The sequence below is a fragment of the Sinocyclocheilus rhinocerous genome, unplaced genomic scaffold, assembly GCF_001515625.1.
Source record: "Sinocyclocheilus rhinocerous isolate Xijiao unplaced genomic scaffold, SAMN03320098_v1.1 scaffold1938, whole genome shotgun sequence".
Lineage (NCBI taxonomy): Eukaryota > Metazoa > Chordata > Actinopteri > Cypriniformes > Cyprinidae > Sinocyclocheilus > Sinocyclocheilus rhinocerous.
The window spans coordinates 1,429,628-1,445,373 of NW_015629065.1; the positions used below are offsets into that span (position 1 = coordinate 1,429,628).

At 35.9% G+C, this 15,746-nt stretch overlaps 1 protein-coding gene across 1 annotated transcript; it reads right to left on the reverse strand.

Annotated features, from left to right (window-relative positions):
• Positions 1 to 739: 739 nt before the first annotated feature.
• LOC107738728 (E3 ubiquitin-protein ligase arih1-like) lies at positions 740 to 15,396 on the reverse strand. The gene is made up of 13 exons (XM_016550553.1): positions 14,862 to 15,396; positions 12,661 to 12,728; positions 12,398 to 12,542; positions 8,308 to 8,400; positions 7,313 to 7,368; positions 6,025 to 6,091; positions 5,566 to 5,672; positions 5,100 to 5,142; positions 4,242 to 4,313; positions 4,021 to 4,151; positions 1,338 to 1,395; positions 985 to 1,245; positions 740 to 883 (listed from the first exon to the last, which is right to left on the reverse strand). The coding sequence occupies exons 1-13, from the start codon at positions 15,144 to 15,146 to the stop codon at positions 740 to 742; spliced, it is 1,530 nt and encodes a 509-aa protein (XP_016406039.1). The 5' UTR covers positions 15,147 to 15,396.
• Positions 15,397 to 15,746: the final 350 nt, after the last annotated feature.

The following is a 15,746-nucleotide window of genomic DNA, read 5'->3' on the forward strand; positions in this document are numbered from 1 at the left end:
GCATTGCACTTGATGTGAATATTTGTGCTGCAAAAACATCTTGTATTTTTTATGTTGCATTGGACTTGGAAGGGTCTTAAATCTGTATCATACACAGACACATGTTAGTGTCGTTCTCAAAGGGATAGCTCACCCAAAAATGAAAATTGTCAGCATTTACTCACCCTCATGTCTTTCCAAAGCTGTATGCATTTCTTGATAATCAAACATTTTCGGTTTCAGACTTCCATTTATATTTTTTGGTCCACACAATGGAAGTCAACAGGAACCGAAACTGTTTGATTATCAATATTCTTCAAAATGTTCATCAAAAGTAGTGCTGTCAAACGATTAATCGTGATTAATCGCATCCAAAATAAGTTTTTGTTTACATAATATATGTGTGTGTATTGTGTATATTTATTATGTACATATAAATACACACACATACAGCCTATATTTTGAAAATATTTACATGTATATATTTATATTCATCAAATTTATATCATATATAAATATATTTAATATATAAAAGTAACATATTTTTCTTAAATACATACATGCATGTGTTTGTATTTATATATACATAATAAATATACACAGTACACACACACATATATGATGTAAACAAAAACTTTTATTTTGGATGCGATTAATCGCGATTAATCGTTTGACAGCACTAAGCAAAAGAAAGAAATGCATACAGCTTTGGAAAGACATGAGGGTGTTTAAATCATGACCATTTTAATTCTTGGGTAAACTATCTCATTAAAGAAAATGTGTACACTTGCCTGTATTTATCTTGTACTTTCTGCTTAATGTCCTGCAGAGAATCTTGGGAGATGTCTCGTTCCAGGTATCCAGACAGAACCTCTGTAGCATTCTCCAGATCTGCCTGGTTATTCTGGGTGCAAGCACATAAACCATCAAACATTTAAAATGAGATTATTCATGTTCTTATAACACAATCCAACACCTTTTCAAAAATGATCAACTTTGGTTTACCTCGAAGATGATAGACTGGTTGTTCTTCTTGAGGTAGAACGCAAAGACGTAGGTGAACATGAGCGTGGAGCGGCACTGGCACAGCACATCCACGGCCTTCTTCAGGAACTGCACCTCGATCCATGACATGTTGTGCTGCTGCATCTCCTCCATCTTCTGTTTGACCTGGGCGTACAACTTGTGCTCGAAGCGCAGGCTCTGCATGTGGTTCATGTAGCGGTTGCAGTAAAACAGGTACCTCTGCAGGGCTGCTCTGGAGCGCTGCACAGTACGTATAAACATATAAAATGTTTACTAATGAGTCTGCAATTTGCATGTTCAGACATCAGCACGAATGGACTGACATAATTTACCTCTTGAGCATCCCGGGCTGCCTTGGCATCATCCTCATTGTAACGATTACAGTTGTACCTATGAGTCAAAACATTCAAGAAATAGTCCTATTAGCCAATAATGTTTTAGGCATCAATAAACAACTGTAAAATTCAACAAAAACTGTTATAAACACATCATGAAACATTAAACTGTTTGGATTTCAGCGGTCTCCAGCTGAATGAGTCACTCTAGGTTTCCCTAAGTGATCTGTAAACAGATGACTCTATGGAACAAGGAGGAGGAGAAAGCTAGCCTTTGAGCTCTCAAGTTTAAGTGGGACTTGTTGATCAAAGACGTGCATATGAAAATACTGCCTTGGGAAAAGCTAGAAGAGAAGCATTTAGGTTTATCTGAGAGAGAGTTCAGGGAGTTCATATTTGATGGCGGATTGTTCTATTTAGGTGTGTTTGGTTCAAAAAGCTTACATAAATACACAGAAATTATTATTTTTTACTATTTTTTAAGTATCTGTGAAAGCATTCTGAACCAAACCCCTCCACCAGCTGCTTAGCTTATGAACTGCTGTTCTACGTTAATTAAAGATTCAAATTCAAAGGCAGACAACCTACAACAAATTCTACTAATGGGGAACAAATTAAAAATACTAAAATAAACAGTAGAAAAAAATAAGAATTTTCTAAAAAGTATTCCCATTTTTTTAGTTTTTCACTCTCCTAGGGCCAAAGTATACTTTGTTTTTTACGCGTACACAAGAGTCCACATACAGTGCGAGTGACAAATATTGTTACTAGAATAGTACACGCGTACTGTACGCACACCATCTGATTTTTGTAACCGTGGATACTTTCTACACGGAGGTGTGACATTGATTGGTTTTGCACTAATCAGTTGTTCCATGAGGTGGCAACACTGGCCCGGGCCGTTGTTTCACAGTAGAAAATAAAACTAAAGAGACAGAACAACAACAAAATAGCAGAGACTTCAAAAAAAAAAGAAAAGAGAGAGATCATTTTTTGCTTAAATCTTGTGACCAGAAATTTGTTACATTAAAAAGGAAAAAAAAAACATAATAAAAGAACTTGCCAAATAGGTGCAAATGTTAGTGCTGTGATAATGACAAATTGACATTAATTGCAACCCATAAAAAGCATAATTAAACTTGAATTTAAAATAGGTCATTTAATTTTTGTTGAATTATTATATAATTCCATGCCATTTTATTGTTTTGAATCAATAATATTTAAAATATCTTAAACTGAACCATTTTAACATTATTAAACTACTTTATCATATCCTGCTTTTTACTTTTATAGGATACTGGTAATATCAGATCTGTTTGTCTGGTACAGTTTTGCCATGGCTGCTTATTATATTGCGTTTTTAACAGGCTTGTCTCTCCTACTCAAAGTACAATAACAGTGTTCACTGTGTAAACTATGCCAGGTTGCTTTTTTTGCGATATCCGGCAACTCTTCACTTGAGGCTTTAATGAAAAGAACGCATTTGTGTGAGACAAAGGTTCAGAAAAGAGAGGAAGAAGATCAGCACATCTACACACTGAATGTCAGATATTGTTAATCCCAGCTGTCCCGGAGTTATTTAAGGTTTAAATTAAACACACCTTATAACCACTGAGCTTTTCATATTTGCCATACCGTCACACATGCTCACGTTTTCTGCATCATAAAAATGTGATCAGGAAGTTGAGAGATCACGTATCGAATCAATGATTCTTGAATACAATCAGTGGCTAATCATTAGGATTCATAGCAACTTACGTTTTTGGAATTGGCTTGGGAATCACTGAAATACATGATCCGTCCAGATACATAATTCAATATTCATCAATTTTTGGGTGTTAATATGAAGTCTTTATAACCTTAAATTAGGGATGCACGATATTGGATTTTTGCCGATATCCAATATGCCGATATCTTTCAACTCGTTTTGGCCGATACCGATATATTTCCTTATGTTTGGAAACAACACCAAGTCTCTCCTGTGCAGAAATTATAAGCAAAATATTTTTAATTTTGGTTAGTTTTTAACAAGAACTTATTTGATAGAATTAAATAAACAATAATGAATTTAATTTACAAGTGTCATGTTTGTGATTTTTTTTTAATGTAAGCTATAGGCTAGCTTCTGACCTTTAAATCAAAACATACTCATTATTTTATGACATCAATTACTGCTTTTTAATCAGAAACAGAGTCTAAATGTTATTTGTGTAGGCTATTTTACTTTTAATAAAGTTGGCCTACCTAGAAGTAGGCCAACTGTGCCCCCTACGGAATTAAAACTCCTTACCGAACGGGCATTAGGACCCGGGGGAGGCTGCCGCTGCTGCCACCGCACGTGCTATTACGGTTTACTCTATCATACACCAAACGAGTCATTCTGTAAGTATTTTCACAGATTAAATGCAGCAATCCAAACCAGTGAATCTAATCATCATTCAGACAAAACTTTGCTTCAAGAATGAGCCACACTGCTGACTTGATCTAATCGCTAGCACACCCTGAGCACATGTGAGTTAACGTATTCCTCTTATCAGCAAGACATATCGGCATAATTTTTCATATCGGGCCGATGCCGATATTTACATTTAAAGCCATTATCGGCCGATTCTGATATCAGTGCATCCCTACCTTAAATAACCACAAAAAAAAACACTAGACTATAAAGATCTGCACCTACCAAGCAGAGCCATGTGGCTCCCAGGGCCCCAGGCAAACCCAGCAGAATTCTGCTTTGCAGTTCTGGTTCCGGCACACCATATGGTTGCAGCCACCATCTTTCTCTATGGTGACGTGGCATTTTGGACATTCCTGTGACACAACAGGAAGAAAGTTATTCTTCCGGGTCATGAGAAGACACAGGGAAGAATTTACCACATCACAGCGAGCCTAACAGCTGACCTTTGTATTTGCTGCAATCCAGTTTGATGTCTCACTGTCATCATCACATTTTTTAATCCACTTCCTTAACCACTGCGAACGAGAGGTAAAATAACAGAGGACATACAGGAATCAATTCACCATAACAATTAGGAAAACTAAAAAGTAAGGACTCATGACAGAATATCATATAACAACATATACAAGAGAAACGAGTTGTGTCAGTTGCTTATGAAGGGTTAAATGTTTTCTCTCACTGGAAGATGATTGTAATCCTCATATGAGAAGCACAAGGGACTAGAAGCTTCCTTTGTTTTTGCCAAGACTACCCCCACAATAACAAGACAAGTCTCTGAAGAGCCTCTTAATGCCGAGAGTAGGAGAGGTGGCAGTCTGTTAGCTTCCTTTGTTCAGACAGAAAAACACTTGCCATACCAAATCAACATGTTCCCTTGCTTTCTACTGAAATTACTACACTTAAAAGGTGCATTCATTTTTTTTTCAGTGCTGTCCTTAACATATTTCAGAATGGATGTCTATTAATGGCATTGGAATGGGGTATTCTACTCATTTTGCCTCAGTATTTAGAGAGAATGGGTGTTATGCTCAGGGTTTTGGGGTTCATATCAATGAAGAGAAATTAAATAAATAAGGGTATGTATGGAAAAGTATGATCCAGGTTTGTCAGCCAGAAATGACAACCAAAACTGTGCTTAACTTTGAAAAACACAGGCATTGTTGACAATGGAAAGCATAAAAAAAAAAGTACAATGACACAAAGCCATGACTCAACATATTTATATATAAACACTGATAGCATTGTTGTGCAATTCTAGTTGGACTTAAAGATTTTAAACATACAATGCTGCCTCAACACACCTTACACTTCACTGGATCGTGCCAATTTTCTCCACAGTTGAAGCTGCAAAATAATTGAAAACATATTAGCATTCTCTCATCGAGCACAAAGCACTTGATCCCTTTAGAATTATATATAATATATATAAAAATGATTTTAAAAAGAAGTAATAATTCACAATGTTACTGTTTTTTGACTGAATTTTTAATCAAATGAATGCAGGCTCGGTGAGCATAATAAATACATACATACAAATACATAAAATGACTCTTTGCTCTAATGGTTCTAATGAGTCATTGCTTCCCAAAATGAACAGGTAGCTGTGATGGTTGGATAGGATTACCAGACTGCCATCTAGGGAACATGTCTCCTGAGTTCTAGTATCACTGGCTTGATCAGGTTTTCCCTGAGCTGGTGGAAGGCCTAAAACTGATCTGAGGTCACATTCCAAAAGTATTTGATCTCATTAGCAGTTCAGTGTCTTACCAAAACTGCCGACCACACTTGCACCGTACAGGTTTGGCATCTGGGTACTGTACTTTGACAACATGATGACAGTCAGGTGCTGGACACCATTTTAACAGTCGGTTACACTTCAGAGGAAGATAACAGAGTAAACCAAATTTACAAACCAGAAATCACAACTGAATGCTGATTATATATATGTTATCAAGCATTATTTGATAAATGTCTTGAGTTTCAATAAAAACCAGGAAACCTGACCTTTTTACAAAGTGTTCAATGTTCACAAATTTGCTTAGGTTTGATTAGTGACCAAGATCTTGAAGGAATCTTAAACATTTCTTCATTTTACCTACAAATTTATTTGAAATTGGCCAGAATCTGAAAGCTTGTATTTAGTAAAAACAAAAAAAAAATACAGATTTTCTATGTGGTATCAGACCTTTGGGCCACATTATATAACAGAATGTAATTAAATCATACCTCTACAAAACTATTGGTTATTAAATGCTGGTACTTCAACTTCACTTTTGAATCCGTAATCAGTCGCCTGTTGGAAGAATTGAGATATATTTAGACAGACATGCATGCTCAAATACTAAATTTGTTTTCCACCAAAGTGCATACAAAAGGATCAGACCCTGTACCTGCATCACAAAAGCAGCAGGGAGATCATATGTAGGTTAAGACAGCTGTGTGAATCCAAAATAATCTAATTGAATCGGCAGGAGGTGCCGTGTTGTGACTCACACCTCCAGCAAGACAGGGTAACAGAGTGTCCTACTTCTGACTAGGAATAAACTCTATCAGCTCATCTAGGATAGCCATAATATACTTCAGGACACACCATTTCATGGCTGAGCTAAGAATAATGAACCCAACAAGGCTTTTGTATATCACAAGCAATGGTGATGTGAGACAAAGACAGTATAAGAGAGCGGAGACGGACTACTATTACAATATTAAATGAGAGAAATTGTAATGACGTGATTCTTCTTGAAACAATTCTAATACTTAGACTTAAATATTGGGTTTTGTTTCTTTAAACCAATTGCCTATATATAAACATTGTGGCTGCAGAGAGAACTTTGCTTAAAAAAATGTATTTATTCATTCACTTTTTGACACTATGCCAGCATCAAGGCTATTTTCATGGAGATCTCTGAATAAATTATACAAGGTATACAATTAACAAAAGGTTATAAAACGACATTTTAGATGTACACTAGACAAAAATTCTAAAATACATTCAGGTGATACATTTTTAAATAAATCAGTTAAACACACCTCTTTTCTATTTACAGTAAATACAGTAAACCAATTGCCTATATAAACATTGTGGCTGCAGAGAGAACTTTGCTTAAAAAAATGTATTTATTCATTCACTTTTTAACACTATGCCAGCATCAAGGCTATTTTCATGGAGATCTCTGAATAAATTATACAAGGTATACAATTAACAAAAGGTTATAAAACGACATTTTAGATGTACACTAGACAAAAATTCTAAAATACATTCAGGTGATACATTTTTAAATAAATCAGTTAAACACACCTCTTTTCTATTTACAGTAAATACAGTACAATCCAATAGAATATGCTTCACAGTCATTTTAGTTTGGCAAGTAAGGCATGATGGTGGTTCTTGTTTAAAAAAAAAAAAAAAAAAAAAAAATTTTTTTTTTTTTTTTTTTTTTTTAAAAAAAAAAAAAAAAAAAAAAAATTTACTTGAGCCTTTCTATAAATGCTTATTCATTTCTCAAACACTTACATGACTGTGTTGTCATCCACAAGAATATCACAGCTATGAGCAGGACAAGAAATGGTCTAGAACGGAAACAAGCAAGCTTGTGTTACAATAGGTCAGAGAAAGAGACAAAATGTCAGTTGACACAGAAAAAATCTGCTACAGCCAGTGTGAATAGTTCAATGGCTAAATATGAAATAGCTGCAGTACTATCAGACTGACATGTGTGCAAGAAGTGTCAAATGCACTTCTTGGTCAAAATGCCTGACTTTGCAAGCAATAAAAGTAAACACAGCCAGTTATGTTCACATGAGACATAAATAATCAGGAGAAAAGTGTTTCAAAACCTTTGATCTGTGCATTAGAATTTAAAGTGTAAATGCAGTGGCTGCAAATTATGTTTATAATATTAAGCAAGCAATATTGACACTGCTATTCTATCCCCCCAATTAAATAATATTTCTATTTTTTAGCAAGAATGCATTAAATTTATCAAAAGTAACAGTAAAGATATTTGTAATATTACCAATAATTCCAACAAGTGCTGTTCTTTTGAACTTTCTATTCATTGAAGAATTCAGAAAAATACATCATGGTTTCCAAAAAAAAAAAAACTTTTTTCCAACATTGCTAATAAAAAGAAATGTTTCTTGAGTACCAAATCAGAATTGAATTAGAATGATTTCTGAAGGATCATGTGTTAAAATATTAAAATAAAACGGTTATTTAAAATGTAAATATTTCACAAATTTTGCTGTTTTTACTGCATTTTTAATCAAATAAATGTAGTCTTGGTGAGCATAAAACTTCTTTCAGAAAAAAATCTAATCGACCCCAGATTTTTTAAATGTAGTGTATATTAATTTTGTTTACTCTTCAACTTTTTAAATAAAGGTGTGTTTGTATTAGTTGTTTCTGTGGCATTCTAAATCAAAAATTCCACTGGTATTAGAATCAACTATTGAAATTTTAGTATCATGACATCAAAGTTTCTATGTACTAAGAGTTGGAATATGTACCTGTCCCATTCCTTCCTCTATGATTTTGGTGGTTAAATAATCACCCCAGCACTGCATGCAGAACTTGTGCCCACATTCCAGACCAGTGAAGTACTGCAAAAGAACAACAAACACCAAATCCACATTTAGGGAAAGTTACAATTAATAACACAAGGAACTACTGAGAACAGTGTAAATGTCTATTTCCAATAGTACTAATAAATGCAATATTTCTTATTTTAGGGTGGATCTTGCAACAGTCACTCAAAAACTCAGTAACACAGGACACAAATGACAAACACTGCAAAACATTATACCAAAAAAAAAGCAATGAAACCAATCCTAGCTAACAGCTATCCAGTGTTGTGTGCCCATGAAACACAATGAGCCTTGTTCTCTTCAACAAATCAATACAACCAACAAGACTGTTTTTTGGCTTAGACAGGGATCTACAAATCAGTTCTGAGCAGGTGACAAGAGTCAGCCATAGTCATTATATACTGCTCCTACAAAGTATCCCTTTGTCATGCATTTTACAGTCTCAGCCCCCCCGGTAGTAAATGCCTGGTTCTCTCTCTTGGGACAACAGACAACACAGCAAGAACAAATCAGCTTAATATTTGTGGTAGGACTGACGCAAGCAGAGCATTGCTTACAACAACATCACAAGTAGTTTAACAGCACTGTGCAGACAGCACTAATGGTATTTAGGGAACGTCTCGTGGGGACTGAGTGGTGGTCAGCTTTATGAAGCAACACATTAACATCAAAATGACAATTTGACATTGGGTCAAATTAAACGTCCCAATAAACTGCTAGTTTAAATGTATACGCAATCTGATTAAAGCTCTTAGTTAAGCAGAACTCTCAAGGTCAAACTGATAAGCTTGCTGTATCGTGTCACCCCAACTGATCCTTTATTTTAAGCAGACAAGCCGTGAGACAGGGACTTCCTGGTTGACGTTTTAGTTAAATAGTTCATAGTCACGATTCAAAGCAATAAATAGAACAGTTTCCAAATCCCTGCTGCTTAATCCAGTGTTTTCTTTCAGACAGTTGCTGGCTCTCATGACAAAGCTGATCAAAACAATACATGCATGCATGCATGCCACACTTAATCTATCTTTTCACTGACACACACACACACATTTCTCAAGGTTCCCTGCAAATCCGAAGACCAGCCTGTTCCTCTCTTCAGTTGATTTGTGTACAATTTGAGTAATCCAGTGAAGAGATTACTGGTGAAAGCAGCTCATTAGAAATCCTTCCTGCCAGCTGAGACACTGTAGCGTGTAGCACAGAGTGGCAAACATGAAAACACAGATATGTCAAAATAATACTGCATACCACCTTCACATATCCCACAACGCAACAGCGTCTCATCCATGTGGTAAACATCTGTTCACACTGCCAAGCGATTCAACAGATTCACTGAAAAAACAGGCACAGACGGAATCTGCAGACGTTGCATCTAAAGTGAAGATTTTCTGAGGAAATATACAGAATTCTGTAGAATGGATGTAAAAACACTACAGCACAATCTGTCAAATTTGAAAAGAAATTAATGCAAGGAATCAAGGTTTCTACAGATATGAACAAGCGAAATTTAAGACATTTTAAGACCTTTTTAATACCACCTTATGTGAAATTTAAGACCTAAACCTGTAATGGAAATACACATTATATTACATAGCCTACATATATGTAATATTTCATCGCTGTCATAAATGATATTTATTACTACAGTGAACTTTTCATATCAGCAGACAATATTCCACACAAAATATCCCCAAAAAACTACCACATCACCAAGATTTTTGGTGGTGTAAACAATTATTCTGAAACAATATTTTCATTAGTGTTCTATCAGCTTTTATATACTTAAATCTGCATATTTTTATTTACCTTTATAAAGGCCTATTTGTTAAACTTTTTAAATGTATGCATCACCTTTCATGTTAAATTATTAAAATTTTTCAATAAATTGTAATAATGCTATCAGTCAGATTAAATAATTTACACTGCAAAATTACAACTGCAATAAATAATGTTATGAGATTAATGTTTTAAATACATATGAACACACAAATAAGAAATGTTGAGGGGAAAATGCATACTTTTCAACATATCAAGCTACCAGTAGGTGGTGGTAAGTCACTTAATGAGTGAGTCATTGAGTCATTCATTCAACTGATTCATTCAAAACGCGGATCTTCAATAATATCCTCTTCTTCTCAATCGGGCTCAAACAGTTAACAACGCCGTTGTTTACAATACAACCAGAGCACATGCCGCTGAGGTGAGGGGCGGGATGTTTAGAGGCGGTTTAGCCAATCACAACACACTGGGCTAGCTAACCAATCAGAGCCCACTGCCTATTTCTGAGGGCGGGGCTTCATAAAAACAGGAAAAGATCAGCCCGTTTCTCAGAGAAGGGACAGAGCGGTGTGGAATAAAGGTAAATTATATGAAAAAGAATGCGTTTTTTTAAAAACGAAGCATTAACACATGTTAGACTGCACCCCATAAACACAATCAAGCCTAGAAAAAAAACAGTGAACCACCCCTTTAAGACTTTTTAAGGCCTTTTATTAGGAAAACGTTATTTAAGACATTTAAGACTTTTTAATGACCCGCAGACACCCTGAAGGATGAATTAAATTATTCATCTTTTCTTTTTAAACTTTTAAGCAGCAAAACCGTTTTCAACTGTGAATCAGCATCAAATCAGCAAGTCACTTAATGAGTGAGTCATTGAGTCATTCATTCAACTGATTCATTCAAAACGCGGAATCATTCAGTAACAAAACACCGCGGAGTGTTGCTTGGAGAATGTGTGATACTTCTGCTGTGATCTTTGTTTGGAACTATTTTCGTTGGTAAAACAGAACAAAACAGTAAATACTGTGTCTAAAATGCAAGTAACTTAACTACTTGACTAACTACGTTACTTGTTTATTGAACTAAAATCGATGTAACATTTGCAATCGTGAGAATATTCAGCAAAATAGCTCCCTTGGTATGTTACTGAACTATATCATGTTATAAATAAACTTCACATTTTGAATTTTTACACCTCAGTGTGTTTCTTCTGAGTTTCTTTATGTCACAAAGAGACAGGCAGCGCGACCTTGATACCAGAAATACACTGTCCATTATCAATCGCGGTTTACGTTGAATGATTGTAAACACTCATTAGGTCCGTCAGACGTAAGATATTTTAGCGGTAACGTGACCAAAAATATTTAATACCCATTGAATCTGAATTTAAGACATTTTAAAGGGGTAGTTAATTGCGATTTCACTTTTTTAACGTTAGTTAGTGTGTAATGTTGCTGTTTGAGCATAAACAATATCTGCAAAGTTACGAAGCTGAAAGTTCAATGCAAACGGAGATAGAGTCTTTTAAAATTCTGGCAGTTTAATGCCTACAAAAATGGCTGGTAGGGACTACAACGAGTTACTTCCCGGGTTCGTGACATCACAAACCAAGACTTTTTAATGACCCGCAGACACCCTGAAGGATGAATTAAATTATTCATCTTTTCTTTTTAAACTTTTAAGCAGCAAAACCGTTTTCAACTGTGAATCAGCATCAAATCAGCATATTAGAAGGATTATGTTGCACAAAAAAAATTCAGCTGCACCATCAAATTAATAAATTAAATTTTAAAATATTAAATTAGAAAACTGTTATTTTAAATTGCATTTCCTGATGGCACAGAACGAGCAAATCTATTCTAATAATAACATTTCACAACGTAACTGTTTTTAATGTATTTTTGATCAAATAAATGCAGCCTTGGTGAGCTTAAGAGACTTTTCAAAAACATTAAGAAAATCTTATCAGGCCCAGATGTTTGAACAGTAGCATATGTTAAATGGAGCTGAGAGTACTACACTTTTTATTGGCTGAAAGTATAATGAAATTAGCCAAAATGTCTGCTAAAGAGCATTCCAAGGGAAGTGAACTTGCAAAACTGTGTGAACAATGAGAATTCCATTTCCGGGCACAGATTCCGTGTGAGCCTGCTAATAAGCTATCAGCACAGCAGCCATGGAAACGGATTAATCAGAGGCAACGAAAGCGATTCCGCTGGGGGGCACTGACCGAGTTAGGATAGTTGAGATAGCAGATCTGACATGGCATGTCCTGTGCCGACGATCTTGTGTTCATGAGGCGTGTCCGAGACTTCTTGCTGGGGTTTATAACGTGACACTCTGAAAATAGCTTGTCCAGGTTACCATCAAAGTACCTGCAAAGAGATAAACAGTAGATTTTTCTCAAAATTTGCTGGTTCAGTATTGAACAAAGACAGATGTTAGCTGACTAAATAATCTGGTGGGAGGAAACAAAACACACAGAACAGTTACCTTTCCATCAGCTTTTCTTTGTCCCAGTTGAAATGACTAAGTAATATTCTAGTGATTGTAGCAGGATTCTGTAAAAAGAGAGATAGGCATACATCTTTTTATCCATCAAAAAAAGCAAACAAGCACACATTTAACAAAAAACAAACCAACAAAATATTAGTTTAATTTTACATATATACATATACACATTTTGCACACACATATAGGCTACGTGCATTAGAATGCTTCCAGTTACATTTTTTTCTGAGCAAAAACCATGATTTTTTAACCATGATTTACAGAAAAAAGAAATTCGGTGTAACAACAGTTTGTATACCAAAAATCTTGTCATATTTAGAACAAGAATCATTAGATGACAATAAAAGGTTTTACCCATTTGTCAGCCAGAAGTATAAATCATTAAAAATATAATAACATTTTGTATGGTCACTTATTCTTTTAAATATTTTAATATAAGGTCAGAATAAGTATGTTGCCTCATTTTTACATAATATGTTACACTGAAGGACGATGGAGCATTATTTTACCCATATTTTTATATTTTAGTTTCACAAACGTTATTCGAAACATTAAATTAGACACTTTACTTGCATTTAAAATGCTTTCTGTGTATATAAAATCACTTTTGTAAACTTTATTTGATAAAAAGGTCTTTCACAGTGTGGCCATCAATAAAATTCTTAGTGAAAAATTTTTATTTGTCAGTTATACCTCTGACTACCATAACTCACTAAAAAATAAAATAAAAATTGTAATGGTCACAAACTGCTAGTTTTCTGCTTAAATTATGGCTAGATAAATAATTTGTCAGGAAAAGTTTACTAATATTGTTATTATTTTGTGACAAATTACTAATTAAAGCCTAAATAACGGCTAGCTGGGTTTGTGTCACGAACAACAACACTCCAAAGAGCAGCGATGAAGTGATTCCCACTGTGTTGAGACAACAGAGTTCATTCTTGCCTCTCAGGGAGACAAAGCCTATACTACAGTACTCCAAAAAGGTTATGGGGGCAGACATGTCAAGGTGCACATTGACAGGCAATCCAGAGGGATGCGGGGAGACGTGACCACCATAACCTTCTGGATTTGCCACCACACTAACTAGACGATCCTCAACTAAACCAAGGTATTCTTTCCCTCCTGTTGAAAGTGTAAGCAAGCTTGAAAGGTACTGGAACACACAGCAGACACTATATACGTATGAAGCAAGCCACAGCATTAATCACTGCAACTTATCACAGTAACAGCATGTAAACATAATAAAGTGCATTTGCTGACGGCACAGAACGAGCAAATCTAATCAATTAGCACAAAATCTGGAAATTAACCAGCATAAACAAAACAAACTGCGGGACGCAGAGTGAAACGTCGAGCTTCAGGAGACAGTTAATACTCCAAACAGCCTGTGGCTATGACACTGCAGCAGAAAGCTAACATAAATCATTACTCAAATTCACTTTGATGGGCTATTTTTGTGCTGTTTAATCAAACATAACCAGCCATGATGAAGCTTCGGTTCCGCCATGTTGTTGTCGGGAGCAACTAGGTAACTATCTCACATGCTAACGCGACATAACCCATATCCCAGCTTCACAGATGATGAAGACGACACCTTCTTCTTCATCAGACTATTAACAGCCTGCCCTGAATACATATGAAACACATGAACACGTCGCAATGTAGTCTCTGGTGTATTTATATTGGGCTTGTATGCTCGTGGCTAGCTTACTAAGCTAGTGTGACCAGGAACAAAGGGGTTCTAATAAAAATTGAGTGATTTGCAATATTATTATTGTACTTTACATGTGACATGGGTTGGCATATGTTAGGATGCAAACATTTTGACAACACAAATGTAGTTTTGTCAAGCAAAGCGCATATAATGGGACTTATCGGTCTGATTTTGTATGCAGGTGAACTAGAAGCTGGTTAAGCATCTTATGTCATTACTGGATGTGTTAAGGACAGGAAAAAGGCTGGGTTGATGCAAACCTTCTCCTTCCTATCTGTGACCATATATTCATCTTGTTGACGACACAACAAATCAGTTTTAAAATCAGTTTGTTTCAGAGGACAGCTGGTGCATTTTTCATGTCTCGTGTTGTCAACGGGGGGCAAAGTTTCCCAGAGCGATGTAAAAATCTCCTCTTTTGTTATAAGGGCTGATCTGAACTCAGGGAAGCCCTAAAAACACTTACCTGGATGACCTCGTTGACCTCCCTGATACACTCCACCATATGCTGCAGGATCTGTTCGGCAGTTAGCACTTCAAAGCGGTAGTCTTCCTCGTCCTGCCCGGGCCCGAGGCCGCTGCCTCCCGTCTCCCCGCAGTCGTCTCGCTCTCCGCCGGCCACGACGGGATCAACCAACTCCACCTCGCCGAGCTCCAGGGTGTCGTCCGCGGTCTCCTCTTCGCCGCTGTCTTCGCTGCATTCCTCTTCCTCGTCGTCGAATTCGTAATTGTAACCCTCGTCTGAGTCCATGACTGGGTTGAGTTTAATGTAGCGACACGCCAAGTGGGATAAGTTTGATGTGTATTTTTTGTCAGATACAGCAAAACAAAGCGAGAATACTTCTTTAGCTTGCTAGCATTCCAGTTTTTCTAGGAGCAGAGAAAACAACAACAGAGGAGCGACGCTGCTGCTGCTGGGCCAACAAAGAGACGCAGCGTCACGGGCCGACGCTGGGTGATGTCATGTGCGTGACCCAGAACAAGACGTGTTTTAGAATAAAGTGTATACTGAATTTCTTCAGAAATTCCTATTACCAGTTAAACCAAGAGAAAAAGCACTGAAACATGTAATGCTCTGAAAGCATTGAAATTTATGTAATTTTCTTCCTTTCTTTTTTCTCTGGCAGCTAATGTTAATTTGATCATGTGAATATGTAATACCTCTTGTTCTTGTGGCACTGAATAAAAAAAGTTTTAAAATAAAGTTGTTAGGCTGCTGCTGCTCATTTAAAATGTTAATGTGCTATCATATACTGAATTTCTTTTTAAAAACTACATAAAAACATAAAACACATTTTATATTAGTGACGAAGTAATAAAAGGCGTTACTCTACTTTGTATGTTACATTGA